At 65.6% G+C, this 21,000-nt stretch overlaps 2 protein-coding genes across 2 annotated transcripts; both read left to right on the top strand.

The window, feature by feature from the left end:
* Nucleotides 1-6: 6 nt before the first annotated feature.
* LOC102107644 (potassium inwardly rectifying channel subfamily J member 9) lies at nt 7-2,510 on the top strand. The gene is made up of 2 exons (XM_014261843.2): nt 7-298; nt 1,727-2,510. The coding sequence occupies exons 1-2, from the start codon at nt 13-15 to the stop codon at nt 2,035-2,037; spliced, it is 597 nt and encodes a 198-aa protein (XP_014117318.2). The 5' UTR covers nt 7-12; the 3' UTR covers nt 2,038-2,510.
* A 6,796-nt stretch (nt 2,511-9,306) lies between these two features.
* On the top strand, nt 9,307-20,998 carry LOC102107817 (sodium/potassium-transporting ATPase subunit alpha-2; the record flags this gene model as incomplete). Its single annotated transcript, XM_088068473.1, has 14 exons — nt 9,307-9,412; nt 9,529-9,633; nt 10,988-11,047; nt 11,602-11,805; nt 12,940-13,053; nt 13,127-13,261; nt 14,254-14,371; nt 14,443-14,711; nt 15,333-15,531; nt 16,499-16,608; nt 16,692-16,826; nt 19,332-19,521; nt 20,146-20,321; nt 20,885-20,998. Coding segments are annotated over exons 1-14 (1,980 nt in total), but the record flags the coding sequence as incomplete, so codon positions are not given.
* Nucleotides 20,999-21,000: the final 2 nt, after the last annotated feature.

The raw sequence follows: 21,000 nt of genomic DNA, 5'->3' as shown, positions 1-21,000 counted from the left end.
CGCCTCTGCCTGATGTTCCGCGTGGGCGACCTGCGCGACTCGCACATCGTGGAGGCCTCCATCCGCGCCAAGCTCATCCAGTCCAAGCAGACGCAGGAGGGCGAGTTCATCCCGCTGGACCAGACTGACCTGAGCGTGGGCTTTGAGACGGGCGACGATCGGCTCTTCCTGGTGTCGCCGCTCATCATCAGCCATGAGATCGATGAGCGCAGCCCCTTCTGGGATGTGTCGCGGGGTCAGCTGGAGAGGGATGACTTTGAGATCGTCGTCATCCTCGAGGGCATGGTGGAGGCCACAGGTAAACGGGGCGGGGGTGTCTCGGTGCTGTGAGGGACATCCCATCATCTTCAGGGGGATGCATTATGTTCTTGGGACACATCATCTTCATGGGGACACATCTGTGAGGACACATCATCACTGTGGGACACATCCATGGCGACACCTCCATGAGGATGCATCATCTTCACAGAGACATCTCGTCTCCATGGGGAGGTCATCTTCTTGGGACTCATCACCTTCGTGGGGACACCTCCATGGGGACACATCATCTCCATGGGGACACATTGTCTCCTTGGGGACACCTCCATGGGGACATATCATCTCCATGGGGACACTTCATCTCTGTAGGACACATCCATGGGGACACCTCCATGGCGACACATCATCTCCATGGGGACACCTCATCTCCATGGGGACATCATCTTCTTGGGACCCATCATCTCCATAGGGACACATTGTCTCCTTGGGGACACCTCCATGGGGACACATCACATCAGTGGGGACACCAACATGGGGACAGATAATGTCCATGGGGACAGTTCATCTCTGTGGGGATGTCTTATCTCCATGGGGATGCACCCATGGGGACACATCTTCTTCTTGGGGACACCTCACCTCCATGGGGACACCTCACCTCCATGGGGACACCTCACCTCCATGGGGATGCACCCATGGGGACACATCTTCTTCTTGGGGACACCTCACCTCCATGGGGACACCTCACCCCCATGGGGACACTTCATCTCCATGGGGATATCTCATCTCCATGGGGACACTTCATCTCTGTGGGGACATCTTATCTCCATGGAGACGCCTCACCTCCATGGGGACATCTCATCCTTTGGGGACGTCTCATCTCCATGGGGACACCACCTCCATGGGGACACCTGAGTGGGGACACCTCACCTCCATGGGGACACCTGAGTGGGGACACCTCACCTCCATGGGGACAACTCTGCTGGGAGCTTCACAGCCCCCTCTGCCAGATGTGGGGTCCCCCCATACCCAGCCCAGACCCTGCAGGAGAGCTCGGGTTGCTCCGTGCCCTGGGGGCTTCAGGTTTTGGGGTGTCCCATATGCCCAAGGTGCAGCTCAGACCCCCAGTTACCAGATTTGGGGTCCTCCATGCTCTGGGTGCTTCACTTTTTGGGGTGTCCTCTCTCTGGGTGCTTCACTTTTTGGGGTGTCCCTCTTGCCCTGGTCCCTGCGCCCCCTCAGGGATGACGTGCCAGGTGTGCCGCTCGTACCTGGGGACAAGGTGCACCCCCAAGGGGTTGGGGGGGCTTCAGATATTGGGGTACCCCAAGCCCTGAGGGTTTCACGGACCCCTCCTACCAGATTTGGGGTGCTCTATGTCCTGGATTCTTCGGGTGTCGGTGATTCGGGTATTGGGGTGCCCCTCACCCCTCCCATCTGGGGACACCCCTGACCCCCCGCGCCCCCCCAGGGATGACGTGCCAGGCTCGCAGCTCGTACCTGGCGGACGAGGTGTTGTGGGGTCACCGCTTCACGCCGCTGCTCAGCCTCGAGGAGGGCTTCTACGAGGTGGACTACGGTGGCTTCCACCACACCGTGCCCGTGCCCACCCCGGCCTGCAGCGCCCGCCAGCTCGCCGCCGCCGCCGCCCGCCGCGATGCCCACCTCTACTGGTCCATCCCCAGCCGCCTGGACGAGGCGGCGGCGGCGGGGGAAGAGGGGGACCCCGAAATGTCCCCCCGCGAAAGCAACGGGACCTTGGCCAGCCCCGAGTCGCGGTGATGCCACCAAAATCTGGGTGTGTGGAATAGAAATTCGGCTCCCCTCCGCCCGTTATGGTGGTGGTGGTGGGTTTGGGGGTGTCCCCTGGGTTTTTTGGGGTGTCCCTTGGGCTCGGGGGGAAAAGGGGACCTCAAAATCTCTCAGGAGAGCAACGGGACCTTGGCCATCCCCGAGTTGTGGTGATGCCACCAAAATCTGGGTATATGTAATAAAAATCCCTCCCCGCCCCGTTCTAATGGTGGTGGTGGGTTCGGGGTGTCCCTGGGTCTGTGGGGGCGAGGGGGACCCCAAAACCTCTCAGGAGAGCAACGGGACCTTGGCCAGCCCCGAGTGGCAGTGATGGTTCCAAAACATGAACCTATTTAATAAATATCCCCCCAGTTATGATGGTGGTGGTGGTTTTGGGGTGTGAGTGGCGGTTTTGGGGTGTCCCTGGGTTTGTGGGGCGATGGGGACCCCAAAATTCCTGGAGAGAGCAGCAGGACCTCAGCCAGCCCCAGCAGGCACCAAAATGTGGTTGTGTTGAATAAAAAAAAAAATCCCCCGTTATGATGGTGGTGCTGTTTTTGGGGTGCGCGAGATGGATTTGGGGTGTCCCTGGTTTTGGGGCCTTGCGGGGGACAACACAGGGGGTCCAGTGAGGAATTTGGGGTGAAATAGGGGTGGGCAGAGAGCCCTCACCCCAGTTCTTACAGGGGTGGCAGGCAGGGGTCAGTGCCACCCCTTCAAGGATCTGGGACCCTCGCGGTGTGCGGGGGGGTCTCCAAGGACATGGGGACCCCCAGGGCGGGCAGGGGTCTCTCCAAGGACATGGGGACCCCCAGGGCGGGCGAGGGGCATGGAGACCCCCGTGACAGCACGGGGTCACTGAGGTGGGCGAGGACACGGAGCCCCCCCCCCTCATTGTCCCCACCCTCCCCCCAATGTCCCCAAGGAATCCCCCCCAGCTTGGGGGGGCGGTGCTCGGGGATGCGGAACCGAGCGGGGCCGAAAGGAGCCGAGCGAAAACGAAAGGAGCCGAGCGGGACCGAAAGGAGCCGAGCGAAGCCGAGCCGGACCGAGCCGAGGCAGAGCGGGGCCGAACGGATCCGAAAGGAGCCGACTGAAGCCGATTGAAGCCGAGCCGAGCGAAGCCAAGCCGAGCGCAACCGAACGGATCCGAAAGGAGCCGACTGAAGCCGATTTAAGCCGATTGAAGCCGAGCCGAGGCTGAGCGAAGCCGAACGGAGCCGATTGGGGCCGAGCCGACTCGGACGGAGACGAACCGAACCGAACGGGGGCTGAGCGCCACCAAGACCCCGCCCACCCCCTGACCCCGCCCCCTCCCCCGTCGCGCGTGGGGGGGGTGGGGGGGCAGGGGTTATGACGACCCCCCTCCAAAACCAGCAGCACCTGGGGCCCCCCCGAGCCCCCCCGGGCCCCCACGCGTGTCCTGTGTGTGACACGCGTGTTGTCCCCCCCCGTGTCCCCGTGTACCCCCGGCTGTCACATTCCTGCCGCCCACGGGCAGCAGCTGCGCGGGGCGGGGGGCGGCGGGGCACGGGCAGGGGACTGGGAGGGACTGGGGGGGACTGGGAGAACTGGGAGGGATTGGGGGAGGGCTGGAGTGGAGGGGCTGGGGGGACTGGGAGGACTGGAGGGACTGGGAGGGACTGGGAGGGATTGGGGGGGACTGGGGGGGGTTGGCTGGGAGAACTGGGTAGATTGGGAAGACTGGGAGGACTGGGAGGACTGGGGGTGACAGGGGGGGACTGGGGGAGGGCTGGAGTGGAAGGGCTGGGGGGACTGGGAGGACTGGGGGGGACTGGGAGGGACTGGGGGCGCTGGGTGAACTGGGGGGAGTGGGAGAGACTGGGGATTAGGAGGACTGGGGTGAGTGGGAGGACTGGAAGGACTGGGAGGGACTGGGAAGTACTGGGGGAACTGGGATGGACTGGGATGGACCGAGGGGACTGGGAAAAGACAGCTTAGAGGACTGGGTGGACTGGGAAGGACTGGGGGGACTTGAGGGGGGCTGGAAGACCGGGGGTCACTGGAAGGACTGGGAGGACTGGTGGAACTGGAAGGATTTGGGGTACTGGGATGGACTGGGAGGGACTGAGAGGACTGGAAGGTCTGGGGGGGGGCTGGGGAGTATTAGGACGACTGGGATGGACTGGGGGGGACTGGGATGGACTGGGAGGGGCTGGGGGGATTGGGATGGACTGGGGGGAACTGGGGGGGGCTGGGGTGGACTGGGATGGACTGGGGGGGACTGGGAGGGGCTGGGGGGAGGGCTGTGGGCCGGGGGGGGGGTTGGGGACGCGTGGGGCGGTCCCCAGGTCCCCCGTGGGGACGGTCCCGGCACGTGGCCCCCGGTCCCGCGTCATCGCTGTTTGTTCAGCTTGGGGGGCAGCGGGGGGGACAGCGGGGGGGGACCGCGGGGGGCGGGGGGACAGCGGCGGGGACTGGGGGGGCCAGGGGGGACAACGTAGGGACAGACAGGGGACAAAGGGGGGGCAGGGGAGGGACAAGGGGTGGCAGGACCGGGGTAACTGGCCACGGCTGGGATGGACTGGAGGCACTGGGGGGACTGGGGGAACTGGGACAGACGGGGGAACTGGGAGGAACTGGGATGGACCGGGGACACTGGGAGGACTGGGACAGACTGGGGGAACTGGGAAGGAGTGAAGGAACTGGGATGAACTGGAACAGACTGGGGGAACTCGGGAGGAGTGAAGGAACTGGGATGAACTGGAACAGACTGGGAGGCACTGGGAAGGAGTGGAGGCACTGGGATGAACTGGAACAGACTGGGGGAACTGGGAAGGAGTGAAGGAACTGGGATGAACTGGAACAGACTGGGAGGACTGGGACAGACTGGGGGCACTGGGGAATTGGGAAGACTGGGCACTGGAAGGACTGGGAGAGGTTGAAGGGACTGGGATGGACTGGGGGCACTGGGAAGAATAGCACAGGGGGGACTGGGAAGTACTGGGACAGACTGGGGGGCCACTAGGGCAGACTGGGAGGTCCTGGGGGTGCTGGTCCGGACTTGGGGGGGGGGGGGGCACTGGTCCGAACTGGGAGGATACTGGTCTGCACTGGGGATGCAGATCTGGACGGGGAGCGCCGGGAGGAGGCTCCCAGTCCGTACTGGGAGGATACTGGGCTGCACTGGGGATGCAGATCTGGACGGGGAGCGCCGGGAGGAGGGTCCCAGTCCGTACTGGGAGGATACTGGGCTGCACTGGGGATGCAGATCTGGACGGGGAGCGCCGGGAGGAGGCTCCCAGTCCGTACTGGGAGGATACTGGTCTGCACTGGGGATGCAGATCTGGACGGGGAGCGCCGGGAGGAGGCTCCCAGTCCGTACTGGGAGGATACTGGGCTGCACTGGAGGGCGCGGCCGGCGCAGGGAGCAGAGCCGCGGGCTGGGGGAGCCGATAACTGGTGCGGACTGGTGTCACTGGTGCGGGGCCCCAGGGCCGGGCCCCCCTCCCCGCTCTTGAGCTGCCCTTGGCGGTTGCCATGGAGATAAAGCCCGGAGGGGGGGGGGGTACTGGGAGGGGATCTTGGCGCGGCACTGGGGACACTGGGGGGGGTGGGATGGGGACTGGGAGGGGGGGGACAGGAACAGCCGGAGTTCGGGAACAGCCGGAGTTTGGGGACACTGGGACAGCGGGAACAACCGGACACCGGGAACAGCCCCATGGGCACAACCAGATCCCGGGAACAGCCGGAGCCTGGGAATAACGGGATCCAGGGAACAGCCGAAGCCCGGGAACAATCAGACACCAGGAATAAACCTGTCAGTGGGGGTGGGAATAACCGGGATGGGCACAACCTGATCCTGGGAACAGCTGGATGCCAGGAACAGTCAGACCCTGGGCACAGCCAGATTTCAGGAACATTTGGATCCCTGGGAACAGTCGGTGCCTGGGCACAGCTGACTCCTAGGAACAGCCGGACCCTGGGAACAGCTGGATCCCTGGGAACAACCAGACCCTGGGAACAGCCGGATCCCTGGGAACAGTTGGATCCCTGGGAACAGCCGGATCCTGGGGAACAACCAGACCCTGGGAACAGCCGGATCCCTGGGAACAGTCAGATCCTGGGAACAGCCGTGTCCCCAGGTACAGCCAGTCTTGGGGCACCGTAGTTCCCCTGGGAATGGCCATTCCCTGGGAACACCGGATCCTGGGCACAGCCGCTCCCTGGGAACAGTCGGACCCTGGGAACAGTCGGACTCCTGGCACAGCCCCCCAGTTCACCCCCCCCCCCCCGGTGTCCCCCCAACTCTCAGCCATTCCAGGGCTAATTTTAGCCCCCGGCCGCATTCCCGGGCCCTTCCCGCTGCCAGGCGGGATCGGACTGGGAGCACTGGGCACACCCCAGTGTAGGGCCCCCCCCCAAAATAAACAACACCCCCCCTCAAAAGAAACCCCCCCCGGGGTCACCCCCTGCTCTGGCCGGGGGGCGGGGGGGGGGGGGGGTCCGCAGCCTTCGCCCCTCCCCAAAATGAGCCGCCCCCTCTTAAAGCTGAGCCGTGGGGGGTCCGGATGTCGGGGTCCCCCTGGATTTGGGGGGGTCAGGAAGGGTCACCCCCCTCCCGCCCCGCACACCTGCGTTCCCAGCGCCCCCCTGAGACCCCCCACCCCCTCCCCGAGGCCGGGGGGGTGGGGGGGGGGGGGGGGGCGGGGGGGGGCCGGCCCGGGCGGGGCCCGCTGGGTTTTTCTCGGCCGCTGTCGCCGCGCCCCCCCCAAAAGTGTCCCGGGCTGGGAAGGAGGACGGCAGCGCCATGGGCAGAGGGGTGAGTAGGGGCGGCCCGGGGCGCCCACGCGGGGCACGGACCCACGCGGGGCACGGACCCACGCGGGGCACCCAAAAAATCCTCCCCCCCCCCCTTCCCAAACCCCCCCTCCCCTCTCCCCCCGAGAGCCCACCCACCATGCCGGGCACCCCCACGCGCGGAGCTCACCCACGCGAGACACCCCAAACCCACTTAGGGCACTCCAAAAGCACTCGGGGCACCCCAAAACCACGCGGGACACCCCCAAAGACCCCCCTCACCCTCCACCCACCCGGTGCGCCCACTCCGCGCCCCCACCCCGTGCGGGAAACCCCCCCCCGGGGACCCCTTCACAGGGCTGGCACCCACGCGTGGCACCCCCCGCGACACCCAGAGCCCCCCCGCGACTCAACCGGGCCCCCCCCATGCGGGACCCCCAAAATCACACCCCCTCCCCAGCCGGACCCTCCCCCCCCCCCCGTGGGCACCTGCGCAGGTGGCACCGACCCACGCGGGACCCCCAGAAGTTCACCCCTCCCCACGCGAGACACGCCCCGTGGGCGGTCCCCCCTCCCCAAATTATACCCGGGGTGCCCCCCAAAATCCCCCCAAACCCCCCAAAACCCCCCAAAATCCCCCACGGGGGTCTCACCGCGCTCCCCCCTCCCCAAAACGAGAAACACGCGTGGGCTGCAGAACCGCCCCCCCCTCCATGAGGAGGGGTTCTTTATTTGGGGGGGGGGGGTGGGGGGCTCAAACTCGCCCCCTCCCGCTCTGTAAATCGCGAGTCCGGTGGGCGGGACCCCCCCCCCCACGGGCGGGACCCCCCCCCGGCGTGGCGCGGTGCCCGCGGCTGCCCCGAGCCCCGGGCCCGGTGCCCTGGCAACGCCCGCGGGGGGGCCCCGAGCGCCGCTGGCCCCACGCCCAACCCCGCCCCGGTATCCCCCGGGGACCCCCCCGACCCAATCCACCCCCCCACCCCAACCCCGGGCACCCACCCAAAAGTGGGGGGACCCCGCAGGATGTGGGTTCCCCCCCCCCCTCCCCCCCCTCCCCAGAGCGGGTGTCCCCTTGGCGCTGTCCCCAAGGGGGGGGGGGGACACACGCGACACCCGACACCCCCCCCCCGCCACACCCCCCTAAATGCGGGGGGGTCCCTCAGGTGGGTTCCCCCCAATGTGGAGCCACAATTGGGGTGTCCCGTGTTGGGAGGTGGGGCAGAGACCCCCCCCAGGGGGTGTTGGGGGGGTGGGGGTACCCCCGTGTCCCCCCCCCCCCCCCGGTAACTCGAGCCCCCCCCCCGGCCCCCCCCAGCTCCCGGTGTTGGTTTTGGCTCCCGGAGCTTTTCCATGACATCGTCCCCTCCCCCGGCCGGGCCACCGGGGGACCCCTGGGGACGGGGGGTGACACTGCCACCCCCCCAAAGACAGGGAGGACCCCCCCGTGACGCCCTGGGGGGGCTGTTCCTCTGCCCGGCTTGTGGGGACCCCCCCATGGGCGTGGGGACCCCCCTGTGGTGACAGTGACACTGCCGTGGCCCAGGGGACCCCTCCCAGCCACAGTGACCGCCCCGTGACCTTGGGGACGCCCCTGTGGTCCTGGTGACCCCCCCATGATGGTCCTGGGGGCCCCCCATGGTCACGGCGACCCCCCCATGGCCACAGTGACCAGTGATAGCCACAGTGACCCCCGATGGCCATGGTGACCACCCCTGATGGCCACAGTGACCACCCCCCGTGGCCAAAGTGACCCCCCCCATGGCCAAAGTGACCCCCCCATGGCCACAGTGACCAGTGATGACCACAGTGACCTGTGATGGCCACAGTGGCCACCCCCCATGGTCAGAGTGACCAGTGATGGCCACAGTGACCCCCGATGGCCACAGTGACCCGTGATGGCCACAGTGACCCCTGATGGCCACCGTCACCACCCCCCATGGCCACAGTGACCCCTGATGGCCACAGTGACCCTTGATGGCCACAGTGACCCGTGATGGCCACAGTCACCACCCCCCATGGTCAGAGTGACCAGTGATGGCCACAGTGACCAGTGATGACCACAGTGACCCCCCCATAGCCACAGTGCCACTCCCCTGGCCAGCCCTGGGGACACCCCAGTGGCCACCCCCATGGCCGCAAAGCCACCACGGTGACCACAGTGCCACCTCTGTCACCAAAGTGACACCCCCAGGGCCACAATGATTGTCCAGTGACCACAGTGACCCCCTCGTGACCGCAATGAGCCTCCCATGGCCACAAGGCCACTTTGGTGACCACAGTGACCCCTTGGTGACCACAGTGACACCCTGGTGGCCAGTGACCCCCCCCATGGCCACAGGGCCACTTTGGTGACCACCCCATGTCCGCAGTGACCACCCCACGGCCACAGGGCCATCTGTCACCGTGACTCCCCCAATGACTTCAATGTCACCTTGATGACCACAACAACCCCCCCACCCCCCCCAGTGACCCCGCTGACCCCCCCGTGCCCCCCCCGCGGTGCCCCCCCCGCCCACGGCCCCCCGGTGCCCGCCGCCCCCTCCCCACGCCGCCGATGCCGGTGGCCACGGTGACGCCGGTGCTGGCCGTGACCTCCACGCCCATGGTAATGGCCCCTGGCCCGGGGCTGGCAGGGGGGGCGGGGGTGGCACTGGGGGGTCGGGGGGGGGGTCACCTGCCCGCCGGGGGGGTCCCCGTGCCCACCCAGGGGTGTCCCCGCAGGCCGGCCGTGAGTACTCGCCCGCGGCCACCACGTCCGAGAATGGCGGCGGGAAGAGGAAGCAGAAGGAGAAGGAGCTGGACGAGCTCAAGAAGGAGGTGAACCTGGTGAGTGGGGACATGGGGACGGGGACAGGGACATGGGGACAGGGACATGGGGACAGGGACATGGGGACAGGGACATGGGAACAGGGACATGGGGACAGGGACAGGGACATGGGGACAGGGACATGGGGACAGGGACAGGGACATGGGAACAGGGACATGGGGACAGGGACATGGGGACAGGGACATGGGGACAGGGACAGGGACATGGGAACAGGGACAGGGGGACAGGGGGACGTGAAGGACACGGGGGACATGGGGGACATGGGACACTTGGGACCATGGGGATGGTGGTCATGTCATTGCATCCATGGGGACAGGGGGACAGGGACATGGGGACGGGGACAGGGGGACAGGGACATGGGGACGGGGACAGGGACATGGGGACAGGGACATGGGGACAGAGACAGGGACATGGGAACGGAGACAGGGACAGGGACAGGGGGACATGGGGGACATAGGGGACATGGGGGACATGAGTGACATGGGACCATGGGGATGGTGGCTGTGTCATTGCATCCATGGGGACATGGGGGACAGGGACAGGGACAGGGGGACATGGGGGACATGAAAGACATGGGGGACATGGGGGACATGGGGGACATGAGTGACATGAGTGACATAGGACCATGGGGATGGTGGCCGTGTCATTGCATCCATGGGGACAGGGGGACATGGGGGACATGGGGGACATGAGTGACATGGGGACATGAGTGACATGGGGGACGTGGGGGACGTGGGGACATGAAAGACATGAGGGATGTGGGACGGTGGGGACAGTGGCCATGCCACCCTGGCTGGGGGACGTGGGGGACATGAGTCATATGGGTGACACGGGACTGTGGGGACAGGTGGCCATGCCACCCCATTCAGGGGGACGTGGGTGGAATGGGACCATGGGGACATGGGGACAGCTGAACAGGTCACCCCAGATGGGGTGACACAGTGACACGGGTGACATGGGACTCCAGGGACAGCTGGCTGTGTCATCCCATCCAGAGGGACATGGGTGACATGGGCCCATGGGGACACGCCACCCTGCTGGGGTGACTTGGGGTCATGGGGACAGCTGGCCATGTCACCCAGCTGAGGTGACACGGTGACAGGCGTAACATGGGGGATGTGGGACTCTGGGGACACGGCTGTGCCATGCCACCCCATCAAGGGGGACACGGGTGACAAGGGGCCATGGGCACAGTGGCCACACCAGCCTGGCTGGGGGGACACACGTGACGTGGGTGACCAGGGGACAGCTGGCCATCCCCTCTGGATGGGGAACACGGGTGACAGGGGACGGTGGGGACAGCGCCACCCTGGCTGAGGGGACGTGGTGACAGGGGTGGCATTTGTCCCTCAGGATGACCACAAACTGTCCCTGGATGAGCTGGGCAGGAAGTACCAGGTGGACCTGTCCCGGGTGAGATGTCCCCATGTCCCCTTGTCCCCTTGTCCCCATGTCCCCATGTCCCCATGTCCCTGTGTCCTCACATCCCTCTATCCCCATCACCCCAATGTCCCCAATGTCCCCAATGTCCCCAGTGTCCCTGATGTCCCCAATGACCCCTGCCCATGTCCCCAATGTCCTCAATGTCCCCTGCTTGTGCCCCCTGTACCCAATGTCCCCAGTGTCCCCTGCCCATATCCTCATCACCCCAATGTCCCCAATGTCCTCTGTCCATGTCCCCAATGTCCCCAATGTCCCCAATGTCCCCAATGTCCCCAATGTTCCCTGCCCATGTCCCTCATCACCCCCATGTCCCCAATGCCCCCAGTGTCCCCTGACCGTGTCCCCAATGTCCCCTGACTGTGTCCCCAATGTCCCCTGACCATGTCCCAAACGTCCCTAGTGTCTCCAATGTCCCCTGAGCATGTCCCCAATGTCCCCAGTGTCCCCAATGTCCCCAGTGTCCCCTGTCCCCGTCCCCCCTACGCCCCCGCGGTGTCCCCGGTGTCACCATGTCCCCCGCGCAGGGCCTGACAAACGCGCGGGCGGCCGAGATCCTGGTGCAGGACGGTCCCAACGCGCTGACGCCCCCTCCCACGACCCCCGAGTGGGTGAAGTTCTGCCGGCAGCTCTTCGGGGGCTTCTCCATCCTGCTCTGGATCGGCGCCATCCTCTGCTTCCTGGCCTACGGCATCCAGGCCGCCATGGAGGACGAGCCTGCCAACGACAACGTGAGGGGACACGGGGACACGGGGAACAGGGGGAGCACGAGGGGCATTGGGGACATGGGGACATGGGGACATGGGGGACATGGGGGGCATTGGGGGACATGGGGACATGGGGGACATTGGGGACATGGGGGGCATTGGGGACATGGGGGCATGGGGGGCATGGGGGCATGGGGGGCATGGGGGGCACAGGGGACATTGGGGACATGGGGGGAACAGGGGTCACTGGGGTCATGGGGGGAACAGGGGACATGGGGACATGGGGGGCATGGGGGGACATGGGGACATGGGGGACATGGGGGGAACAGGGGTCACAGGGGACATGGGGGGCATGGGGGGACATTGTGGGGACATGGGGGACATGGGGGGAACAGGGGTCACAGGGGACATGGGGGGCACAGGGGACATGGGGACATGGGGGACATTGGGGGACATGGGGACATGGGGAACATTGGGGACATGGGGGGGCACAGGGGACACGGGGGGCATTGAGGGCATGGGGACATGGTGACATGGGGGACATGGGGACATGGGGGGCTTGGGGGACATGGGGGGCTTGGGGACATGGGGACAGGGACATCAAGCAAGGTGGGGACATCACTGGGACACAGGTGTCATGGGGACGGGGATTGAGAGGGACAGAGACATCAGGGGGGACATGGGGGGCAAGGGCAGTGAAGGGGGATGGGGACATTGTGGGGACATCATGGAGGGACTTGGGGGTGGCATGGGTGCCGTGGGGACAGGGACCTTGAGGGGGACAGGGGCACCGTGGTGGCACCAGAGGCATGGCAGTCGGGGGGGACAGGGGCGTTGTGGGGACAGGGACATCGAGGGAGTTGGGGACATCATGGGGACACGGGTGTCATGGGGACAGGGACATCGAGGGAGGCACAGGCACTGGGGCGGGGGGGACAGGTGCCATGAGGACGATGGCACTGGGGACAGTGCTGTGGGGACAGTGGCATTGGGGGTGGCACAAACTGGTGGCCCAGCGGGTGTGAGGAGGATGTCACCTCACCCTGGCTGGCACTGAGGGTGTCCCCTGCCTGTCACCCTGCCCCGAGGGTCCCTGGGGGGGTCCCACGGTGCCCCCCCCGGTGCTGAGGTTCCTCCCCCCTCCCCACCCGGTGCCAGCTGTACTTGGGGGTGGTCCTGGCCGCCGTCGTCATCGTCACCGGCTGCTTCTCCTACTACCAAGAGGCCAAGAGCTCCAAGATCATGGACTCCTTCAAGAACATGGTGCCCCAGGTGGGCAGCGGGGGCGCAGCCGGGGGGGTCCCGGGGGGGTGGGCACCCCCTGAGGTGCCCGGTGCTCCCCCAGCAAGCGCTGGTGATCCGCGAGGGCGAGAAGATCCAGATCAACGCCGAGAACGTCGTGGTCGGGGACCTGGTGGAGGTGAAGGGAGGGGACAGGGTGCCCGCGGACATGAGGATCATCTCCTCCCACGGCTGCAAGGTGGGACGTTGGGGACACAGGGGACATTGGGGACATTGGGGGCACTGGGTGGGGACAGGGTGCCCGCGGACATGAGGATCATCTCCTCCCACGGCTGCAAGGTGGGACGTTGGGGACACAGGGGGACACTGGGGACATTGGGGACATTGGGGGCACTGGGTGGGGACAGGGTGCCCGCGGACATGAGGATCATCTCCTCCCACGGCTGCAAGGTGGGACGTTGGGGACACAGGGGGACACTGGGGACATTGGGGACATTGGGGGCACTGGGTGGGGACAGGGTGCCTGCGGACATGAGGATCATCTCCTCCCACGGCTGCAAGGTGGGCGCCGGGGGACACAGGGGGGCACAGGGGGGCACAGGGGGACATTGGGGGCACTGGGTGGGGACAGGATGATCATCTCCGAGGTGGGCACGAGGGGCACCCCCATTTCCCACCCAGTCCCACCCCTACGCCCCCATCCCTCCCACACACCTTCATTCCATCTGTTCCCACCTGAACCCACCCATATCCCCCCAATCCCACCCACACCCCCCCATTTCCACCCCATAACCACCCAATCCCACCCGCACCCCCGTACCCCAATTCCCACTGAATCCCCCAAATCTCCCCCATTTCCACCTATTCCCACCTTTATCCCCCCAATTCACACACAATCCGCCATGTGCCCACCCATTCCCACCCAATTCCCCCCATATCCCCAAACCCACCCAATTCCCACCCAATCCCCAAACCCCACCCACACCCCCGTACCCCAATTCCCACCGAATCCCCAAAACCCACCCACACCCCCCGTACCCCAATTCCCACCCAATCCCCAAACCCCACCCTCACTCCCCGTACCCCAATTCCCACCCAATCCCCAAACACACCCACACCCCCGTACCCCAATTCCCACCCAATCCCCAAACCCACCCTCACTCCCCGTACCCCAATTCCCACCCAATCCCCACCGGGTCCCCCCTCTGCGCCCCCCGTTTCCCCCCCAAGGTGGACAATTCCTCCCTGACGGGGGAGTCGGAGCCGCAGACGCGCTCCCCGGAGTTCACGCACGAGAACCCCCTGGAGACGCGCAACATCTGCTTCTTCTCCACCAACTGCGTCGAAGGTGGGCACCCGATGTCCCCCCTCCGCCCCGGCCGTGTCCCTGGGCTCTTTGTCACCCTCGTGTCACCCCAGGGACCGCGCGGGGCATCGTCATCTCCACCGGGGACCGGACGGTGATGGGCAGGATCGCGTCGCTGGCCTCGGGGCTGGAGGTGGGGCGGACGCCCATCGCGATGGAGATCGAGCACTTCATCCGCCTCATCACCGGCGTGGCCGTGTTCCTCGGCCTCTCCTTCTTCATCCTCTCCCTCATCCTCGGCTACACCTGGCTGGAGGCCGTCATCTTCCTCATCGGCATCATCGTGGCCAATGTGCCCGAGGGGCTGCTGGCCACCGTCACGGTGAGGGGCTGGAAGCACTGGGAGGGCACTGGGAGGGAACTGGGAGGGCACTGGGAGGGAACTGGGAGGGAAATATGGGGCAGTGGGGGCACTGTCGGGGGGGGTTCCACCATCATCTTCCTCATGGGCATCATCGTGGCTAGCGTGCCCCAGGGGCTGCTGGCCACCCTCATAGTGAGAGAGGGCAATGGGAGTACTGGGAGGGAACTGGGAGGGAACTGGGAGGGAACTGGGAGGGCACTGGGAGGGCAATAGAGGCATTACTGGGGGGGTTCCACCATCATCTTCCTCATGGGCATCATTGTGGCTAGCGTGCCCCAGGGGCTGCTGGCCACCGCCATGGTGGGAGGGGGCACTGGAAGGGGGATATGGGGCACTGGGCTCAGTTTTGGGGTGCTGTGGGGGGCCCACAGACCCCAAACCGGGGGTCCCACCCCCCGTGACACCCCGGGGTGCCCCCCAGGTGTGCCTGACCCTGATGACCAGGTGATCACCAGGTGGGGGTCCGGACATTGAGGGCGCACATTGTGGGGGTTCTGGTGCCAGTTTTGGGGTCGGGGGTATTCTGTGCACCCCAAACCGGGGGTCCCACCCCCCGTGACACCCCGGGGTGCCCCCCAGGTGTGCCTGACCCTGACTGCCAAGCGCATGGCGCGGAAGAACTGCCTGGTGAAGAACCTGGAGGCCGTGGAGACCTTGGGCTCCACCTCCACCATCTGCTCGGACAAGACGGGGACGCTGACCCAGAACCGCATGACCGTGGCCCACATGTGGTTCGACAACCAGATCCACGAGGCTGACACCACCGAGGACCAGTCGGGTGCGTGGGGGGCACCCCAAAATTCCCAGTGCCCCCAGCACCCCAATCCCGCGAAACAACAATGCCCTGAGACCTCAGTATCCAAACCCCCTGGAGCCCCGATCCCCTGGAACCCAAATCCCTGGAACCCAAATTCCCTGGAACCCCAAACCCCCTGGAACCCCAATCCCTGGAACCCCAAACCCCCTGGAACCCCAATCCCTGGAACCCCAAACCCCCTGGAACCCCAATCCCTGGAACCCCAAACCCCCTGGAACCCCAATCCCTGGAATCCCGATACCCTGGAACCCAAACCCCCAACACCCCAAGCCCTGGAACCCAAATACCTGGAACCCCAATCCCCTGGAACCCCAATCCCCTGGAACCCCAATTCCCTGGAACCCCAATCCCTGGAATCCTAAACCCCTGGAACCCAAATCCTTGGAAGCCCGATCCCGTGGAATTCTGACCCCCCCAACACCCCGATCCCCTGGAACTCCAATTCCTGGAACCCAAATCCCCTGGAACCCAAATCCCCCGACACTGCAGTCTCCTGGAGCTCCAATCCCCTGGAATCCTGTTCCCTCGCCATCCTGGTGGTCAGCGGGTGACATCAGGGTGGTCAACGGGTGACACCAGAGTGGTCAACAGGTGACACCAGAGTGGTCAACGGGTGACACCAGAGTGGTCAGTGGGTGACACCAGAGTGGTCAACGGGTGACACCAGAGTGGTCAACGGGTGACACCAGAGTGGTCAGTGGGTGACTCTGGTGACACCAGAGTGGTCAGTGGGTGACACCAGAGTGGTCAGTGGGTGACTGGTGACACCAGAGTGGTCAGTGGGTGACACCAGGGCGGTCAATGGGTGACACCAGAGTGGTCAGTGGGTGACTCTGGTGACCGAATGGGTGACTCTGGTGGCACCAGGGCGGTCAATGGGTGGCCCTGGTGACACCAGGGGTGCCCTGACAGTGGCCGATGTCCCCAGGTGCCACCTTCGACAAGCGCTCGCCCACGTGGGCGGCCCTGGCGCGCATCGCCGGGCTCTGTAACCGCGCCGTCTTCAAGCCGGGCCAGGAGAACATCTCCATCTCCAAGGTCGGGAGAGGTCCCCAAGGCCCCGGGGGAGGGGACACGGCCCCCCCGAGCCCCCGGTGACACCACGGTGTCCCCACCCTCAGCGGGACACGGCCGGGGACGCCTCGGAGTCGGCGCTGCTCAAGTGCATCCAACTGTCCTGCGGCTCCGTCAAGAGAATGCGCGACCGCAACCCCAAAGTCACCGAGATCCCCTTCAACTCCACCAACAAGTACCAGGTGCTGGGATGGGGCACTGGGATGGGGCACTGGGGGTACTGGGATGGGGCACTGGGAGCACTGGGATGGGGCACTGGGGGCACTGGGAGCACTGGGATGGGGCACTGGGATGGGGCACTGGGGCACTGGGATGGGGCACTGGGGGCACTGGGATGGGGCATTGGGGGCACTGGGAGCACTGGGATGGGGCACTGGGATGGGGCACTGGGGCACTGGGATGGGGCACTGGGGGCACTGGGGGCACTGGGATGGGGCACTGGGAGCACTGGGATGGGGCACTGGGATGGGGCACTGGGGGCACTGGGAGCACTGGGGAGTGTGTGTGTGACCCTGGGGTGACACTGGACAGCGTGTGTGTGACACTGGCCAGTGTGTGGGTGACATGGGTGACACTGGCGGGTGACACTGGTGACACTGAGAAGCGTGTGGGTGACACCGATGGGTGCCACCGATGGGTGACACCAGGCAGCGTGTGTGTGACACAGGTGACACCGATGGGTGACACCGGTGACTCTGGGAAGGGTGGGTGACACCAGTGACACCGATGGGTGACACTGATGGGTGACACCAGGCAGCGTGTGGGTGACACGGGTGACACTGATGGGTGACATGGGTGACACTGATGGGTGACACCGGGCAGCGTGTTGGTGACACCGATGGGTGACACAGATAGGTGACACCGGGCAGCGTGTGAGTGCCACGGGTGACACGAGTGACACTGATGGGTGACACCAGGCAGTGTGTGGGTGACACTGGTGACACCGATGGGTGACACGGGTGGCACTGATGGGTGACACTGGGCAGCGTGTTGGTGACACCGATGGGTGACACCGATGGGTGACACGGATAGGTGACACCAGGCAGTGTGTGAGTGCCACGGGTGACACCGATGGGTGACACGGATGGGTGACATAGATGGGTGACACCAGGCAGCGTGTGGGTGACACTTATGGGTGACACCGGGCAGCGTGTTGGTGACACCGATGGGTGACACCGATGGGTGACACGGATAGGTGACACCAGGCAGTGTGTGAGTGCCACGGGTGACACCGATGGGTGACACGGATGGGTGACATAGATGGGTGACACCAGGCAGCGTGTGGGTGACACAGATAGGTGACACCGGGCAGTGTGTTGGTGACACCGATGGGTGACACAGATAGGTGACACCGGGCAGCGTGTGAGTGCCACGGGTGACACGAGTGACACTGATGGGTGACACCAGGCAGTGTGTGGGTGACACTGGTGACACCGATGGGTGACACGGGTGGCACTGATGGGTGACACTGGGCAGCGTGTTGGTGACACCGATGGGTGACACCGATGGGTGACACGGATAGGTGACACCAGGCAGTGTGTGAGTGCCACGGGTGACACCGATGGGTGACACGGATGGGTGACATAGATGGGTGACACCAGGCAGCGTGTGGGTGACACTTATGGGTGACACCGGGCAGCGTGTTGGTGACACCGATGGGTGACACCGATGGGTGACACGGATAGGTGACACCAGGCAGTGTGTGAGTGCCACGGGTGACACCGATGGGTGACACGGATGGGTGACATAGATGGGTGACACCAGGCAGCGTGTGGGTGACACAGATAGGTGACACCGGGCAGTGTGTTGGTGACACCGATGGGTGACACAGATAGGTGACACCGGGCAGCGTGTGAGTGCCACGGGTGACACGAGTGACACTGATGGGTGACACCAGGCAGTGTGTGGGTGACACTGGTGACACCGATGGGTGACACGGGTGGCACTGATGGGTGACACTGGGCAGCGTGTTGGTGACACCGATGGGTGACACCGATGGGTGACACGGATAGGTGACACCAGGCAGTGTGTGAGTGCCACGGGTGACACCGATGGGTGACACGGATGGGTGACATAGATGGGTGACACCAGGCAGCGTGTGGGTGACACTTATGGGTGACACCGGGCAGCGTGTTGGTGACACCGATGGGTGACACCGATGGGTGACACGGATAGGTGACACCAGGCAGTGTGTGAGTGCCACGGGTGACACCGATGGGTGACACGGATGGGTGACATAGATGGGTGACACCAGGCAGCGTGTGGGTGACACAGATAGGTGACACCGGGCAGTGTGTGAGTGCCACAGGTGACACTGATGGGTGACACCGATGGGTGACACCAATGGGTGACACCAATGAGTGACACCAGGCAGCGTGTGGGTGACACTGGTGACACCGATGGGTGACACAGGTGACACGGATGAGTGACACCGGGCAGTGTGTGAGTGCCACGGGTGACACCGATGGGTGACACCAATGGGTGACACCAATTAGTGACACCAGGCAGTGTGTGGGTGACACTGGTGACACCGATGGGTGACACCAATGGATGACACCAATGGGTGACACCAATGAGTGACACCAGGCAGCGTGTGGGTGACACTGGTGACACCGATGAGTGCCACCGATGGGTGACACGGATGGGTGACACCGAGCAGCGCGTGACACCCCTGTCCCCGTGTCCAGCTGTCCATCCACGAGCGCGAGGAGGACCCCCAGGGCCACCTGCTGGTGATGAAGGGAGCCCCCGAGCGCATCCTGGACCGCTGCTCCCGCATCCTCCTGCAGGGCCAGGAGCAGCCGCTGGACCAGGAGATGCGCGAGGCCTTCCAGAACGCCTACCTGGAGCTGGGGGGGCTCGGGGAGAGGGTCCTGGGTACGCCCGGGGGGTCCTGGGGGGGTCCCCGGGGGAATTTGGGGGTCCCCGGGGTACTGGAAGGAGATCCAGGGGGAGAAGACCCTGGATAAGAACATGGAAGAATCTTCCAGAACGCCTACCTGGAGCTGGGGGGGCTCGGGGCTCGGGTCCTGGGGGACCGGAGGGGCCCTGGGGGGTCCTGAGGGGGTCCCCGGGGATGATTTGGGGGTCCTCGGGGGGATTTGGGGGTCCCCGGGGTACTGGAAGGAGATCCAGAGGCGATTTGGGGGAGAAGACCCTGGATAAGAACATGGAAGAATCTTCCAGAACGCCTACCTGAAGCTGGGGGGGCTCGGGGCTCGGGTCCTGGGTACGCCCGGGCGGTCCTGGGGGGGTCCCCGGGGGGATTTGGGGGTCCCCGGGGGGATTTTGGGGAGCAGCACCTGCATGAGGAGAAGAAGGAGTCACTCCGAGCCCTTACCTGGAGCTGGGGCGGGGCTCGGGGTCGGGTCCTGAGGAGTCCTGGGTACACCTGGGGGGGATCCTGGTGGTCCATGGGGGGGTCCTGGTGGTCCCTGGGGGGGTCCTGGTGGTCCCTGGGCGTGTCCGCGGGGTCTCAGGGTGCCCTGGCGGTGTCCCCAGGGTTTTGTCACCTGTACCTGCCCCCGGACAAGTTTCCCCGCGGGTTCCGCTTCGACGCGGACGAGGTGAATTTCCCCACGAGCGACCTTTGCTTCGTGGGGCTCATGTCCATGATCGACCCCCCCCGCGCCGCCGTGCCCGACGCCGTCGGCAAGTGCCGGAGCGCCGGCATCAAGGTGGGACCCCCTCCCGGCACCCCAAAACCTCCGGGACCCCACTCGAGCCCCCCAAAATCCCCCTTGAGTCTACCCGGACCCCAATCCCCCTGCCCCGGGACTCCAAACCCCGCCCCAACCCCACCCAGGACTCCAAGCCCCACCCCCCAGAGCCCACCCGGGACCCCAAAACCCCCCCTGACCCCACCCAGGACCCCAACCCCCTCCTCCCGGAGCCCACCCGGGACCCCAAAACCCCCGGGACCCCACTCGAGCCCCCAGAATCCCCCCTGAGTCTACCTGGACCCCAACCCCGTGCCCCGGGACGCCAAAACCCCCCCTGATCCCGCATGGGACCCCAAAACAGCTCCCGAGCCCACCCAGGACCCCAAACCCCTCCTTCCGGAGCTCACCTGGGACCCCAAAACCCCCCCTCACCACACCCGGGACCCCAAACCCCCTCCCCCAGGTGTCCCCCAGGTGTCCCCCGGGTGTCCCCAAGTGTCCCCATGTGTCCCCCAGGTGTCCCCCGGGTGTCCCCCGGGTGTCCCCCGGGTGCTGACGGTGCCCCCGGTGCCCCCCAGGTGATCATGGTGACCGGGGACCACCCAATCACGGCCAAGGCCATCGCCAAAGGTGTCGGGATCATCTCCGAGGGCAATGAGACCGTGGAGGACATCGCGGCCCGGCTCAACATCCC

The sequence above is a fragment of the Pseudopodoces humilis genome, chromosome 31, assembly GCF_049639895.1.
Source record: "Pseudopodoces humilis isolate 2021_Gansu_Grassland_sample_001 chromosome 31, ASM4963989v1, whole genome shotgun sequence".
NCBI classification, from domain to species: domain Eukaryota; kingdom Metazoa; phylum Chordata; class Aves; order Passeriformes; family Paridae; genus Pseudopodoces; species Pseudopodoces humilis.
Note: the sequence above shows the minus strand (reverse complement) of the source record. Positions and strands in the feature narration are given on the sequence as shown.

What these genes read in the sequence shown, in the direction of transcription:
- LOC102107644 (XM_014261843.2), top strand. Translation starts at nt 13, where the DNA reads ATGTTCCGCGTGGGCGACCTGCGCGACTCGCACATCGTGGAGGCCTCC. An exon ending in GGGCATGGTGGAGGCCACAG is followed by an intron (nt 299 to 1,726) that starts GTAAACGGGGCG and finishes GCGCCCCCCCAG; the next exon opens with GGATGACGTGCCAGGCTCGC.